Genomic DNA, 3,493 nt, shown 5'->3' with positions numbered 1-3,493 from the left:
ACAGAACCACTTTTTGTGGTAGATGTTTGTCATTTCATGGAATGTTCACAACAAGCAGAAAATGGGGAGCAAATTTACATTCCGCTTTCACACATTGTTTAGTTTTATTTTCAGCTGTTTTCAGCAGGACACGATCTCTTATCCATTCGTATTCACGGAGTCGAACTGAACCGCTTCTCTGTGCCAGTAATGTCTTTTCATTGCAGGATATTAATGGATGGTTTAGAAAACTAGAGAAGCCCCTGCTCCTGCTCCTGGGCTCTCGTCCAGCCGGCATATTACTTCTCCTGTTCTCTATACGAGTCTAAAGGAACCTGGAAGGGAATGAACCGATTCCACAGAGGAGAGTTAACTCTATGGTACTAATCAGAATCTCAGAGGAAAAAGAAGAGTTCTGTGTCGTACAAGAGTGAAGAAATCTTATCCACCTGTAAAGACAGAGCATGTAGTCAAGCATTAACACTGTTTGTCAGAAAAGACAAGACAAAACGACTGTACTGGGCCGGTTTGAACCTGGCTTCGGTCTGATTACTTTACCAGCTCAGATATTTCCTAAAGACATAAGAACCAAACCAAAGTTTTGACAATGTTTTATTGTAAATTAAACAACGGTAAAATATAAAAGTTTTTAAAATATAAAAGGCCAAATGTTACCGTGTGAACCTGAACGTGAAAGATTCCTCCGTCAAAATGGCCTCGTTATATAAATATAATTAGACAGAAAGATTAAGCAAGATGTTGAATAGCATACACGTTGTAATAAATAGGTTTATATTGAGTTTAAATCAAAACCCATCAGCTAAATAGAGGAAATATAAAAAGTATATCAGTCTTTAATTCATAGTGGCTCAGTTTTAGAAATGGAGACGAGCGACTGCACCGTATGAGACGTTTAAACTGCGCTCAAGCTTTAAAACGTAAGTTCTTAAAGTAAACCAGCTGTAGATGAAGCTCCGCCCTCTGGGAATCAAACTAGCACCCATGCACACAAACCAAAGGAGGCCACATATGGAAAAAATATATAAACCTAAGAAAGGGAAACATTACGACTTGGTATTTAAAGAACACATGAAATCTGAGACCGGACAAATAGTTACAGCGTGTCTGGGATGTGCTCCGAGTTCCCTGTTCACCAGCAGATATGTTTTATATTTTATAGCCTACATCACAAAATGAAATATAAAGAGCAGCAGTTTAAAACAAAAAGAAATATTCATCCGTTCATCTTCGGATTAAAACCTCTGACCAGGAGGTTCTACAGACGTCCCTGGTTTTCTGAGGTCTAATGTGTAATGTGTAAAGTGTATATGTATTTCACGTCCCTGGGCTGCGTCATGTTCTCTCCGTGTTCTTCATGTTCGTGGGTCCAGAATGTCCTCATGGACACAGGAGGCAGTTTAAGTTTTCAAGTAGAGTTTCTCAAGTCTTTTTTTTTTGTTTTTCAGCTCTACATTTCAGGTTTAAAATGTATTCAGGTTTAATAGTATTCTCCGTCGTAGTCTCTGATCGGATCATATCCCATCATCTCTTTCATGCTTTCCTCTAAATAGGCAGACATCTCATCTAGGGGAAAAAAACATAAAGTGTTTTTTTTTTTTAGATCAACATCTGAAAAGGATTTCGGTGATCTTTAATGAGATTGAGATGAATCAGATTATACAATGAGGATCATCTAATGATAGCTGTGATTAAAGAAAATGACTAAATTCTGATTACATCATCAAATAGCGTACAGAAAACAGGCTCGTATAAACACAATAAAACCCCTCAGTCTAACTGTAGCAAGGTTTTGCCCTGGAGAAGAAAAAAAAAAAAGTGGGGGGCACGGTGTCTTAGCGGTTATCACGTTCGCCTCACACCTCCAGGGTCGGGGTTCGATTCCCGCCTCCACCTTGTGTGTGTGGAGTTTGCATGTTCTCCCCGTGCCTCAGGGGTTTCGTCCGGGTACTCCGGTTTCCTCCCCCGGTCCAAAGACATGCATGGTAGGTTGATTGGCATCTCTGGAAGATTGTGTGTGTGTGTGTGTGTGTGCCCTGTGATGGGTTGGCACTCCATCCAGGGTGTATCCTGCCTTGATGCCCGACGACGCCTGAGATAGGCACAAGCTCCCCGTGACCCGAGGTAGTTTGGATAAGCGGTAGAAGATGAGTGAATGAATGAATGGAGAAAAAAGTGTAAAGGTGAGGAACAGGAGATCAATTTTGTTCCTGAGTGAAAGAAGATAAAGTGGAACGATCTGTTATTTACGGTTAGTGTGAGGTTATAAGGAAACGTTCACCATGTTTACATTGAACATTTCAGACATTGTTGTCTGTCTGCCGTCACAGTGGCACAAAATCAGTCACGTGTCACTGCACGTGTTCTGTGTTCTGTGTTTCTGTGCTAGCCTGTTACCTGGTGGCAGAATCCCCAGCACTGCCGTGACCGAGACGTTACCCAAGTCGTTCCTGGCGGTGCATCTGTAGGTCCCCGAATCTGCCCGAGTCGCGTCTTCGATCTGCAGCCAGCTCGAGAGCTCATACTTCTGAGGTCCTCCTCTGGACTGTGTAGGATGATGGAGAGGTCACAACATTCACATACACATTCTACATATTATTCACAATACAGATTTTACGCCTAAACTAATTATAAAATTTGACATTGTTAACCTGTACAGATATATGAGGATCGTCTCCAGGCAAAACAACCTCCTTTCCCTCTTTCCTCCATTCCACCAGCGCCATAGGAAAGGCAAAGACCTCGCACAAAAACACAGCGCTGCTGCCGGTCACGTTCACCAAGTTACGCGGCGGGACTTTGATGACAGGAACTTACCGCGTAGAAAGAGAGAAAAAAAGAAAGAGAGAGAGAGAGAGAGAGAGAGGGATCAGACAAGGGATCAGAAGCTATTTCCTCTCTGTAAAGCACTAGAGCCACTTGTGTAAGTCTGGCTGTGCTGCAGTTGTTCAAAGGTCATAAATCTCCCTTCGAAACCCAGCAGGAAAATTACAGGCTCCAGAAAGTCCAAAATTCCCAAACAGGCAGTTAAAAAGCTCACGGGGAGGAAAACAATTGTAAGAGAGCACAAGAGCTGTAGGGTCGTGAGGACGGAGAGTGTAAAGACATCCAGGACTCGTCGATGTAGACGTCTAACACAAGCGATACGGTGAAAGAAAAGATACGCAGAGGGATAATAAATCAGCTCTGACAGAATGCTTCTGTTTCTATAGTAACAGCTCGCTCTTGGCTTCTAGCTGCTAGAACGTAAGTGAGAACAGGAACGTGCTTTAAAGTCGTCCTACAAAATTCCTAAATAAACACATTTAAAAATGATGATTGTTGAAGATTTGCTGTAGCTATAAGAGGAAAAAACTGTGTGAATAAAAGATTAGGAAAATAATCCCATTAGTGTGGTGACGGGGCTGTGATGGTTAAACTGGGATATTTAAACTGGGATGATTAAACTGGGATGTTTAAACTGGGGTTATTTAAACTGGGATGATTAAACTGGGAT

General features: G+C 41.9%; 1 protein-coding gene across 1 annotated transcript in view; it reads right to left on the bottom strand.

Moving 5' to 3' along the window:
* Positions 1 to 614: 614 nt before the first annotated feature.
* kazald3 (Kazal-type serine peptidase inhibitor domain 3) overlaps positions 615 to 3,493 on the bottom strand; it is a 4,201-nt gene continuing 1,322 nt past the window's right edge. Inside the window, exons 2-4 of the mRNA XM_060881955.1 lie at positions 2,649 to 2,809; positions 2,395 to 2,542; positions 615 to 1,563 (exon numbers count right to left, since the gene is read on the bottom strand). Coding sequence (XP_060737938.1) covers positions 1,478 to 1,563; positions 2,395 to 2,542; positions 2,649 to 2,809 — 395 coding nt within the window. The 3' untranslated portion in view covers positions 615 to 1,477. The remainder of the gene's footprint in view (positions 1,564 to 2,394; positions 2,543 to 2,648; positions 2,810 to 3,493) is intronic.

The sequence above is a fragment of the Tachysurus vachellii genome, chromosome 11 (assembly GCF_030014155.1).
Source record: "Tachysurus vachellii isolate PV-2020 chromosome 11, HZAU_Pvac_v1, whole genome shotgun sequence".
NCBI classification, from domain to species: Eukaryota; Metazoa; Chordata; class Actinopteri; order Siluriformes; family Bagridae; genus Tachysurus; species Tachysurus vachellii.
This window is presented reverse-complemented; position numbering and strand designations above follow the sequence as displayed.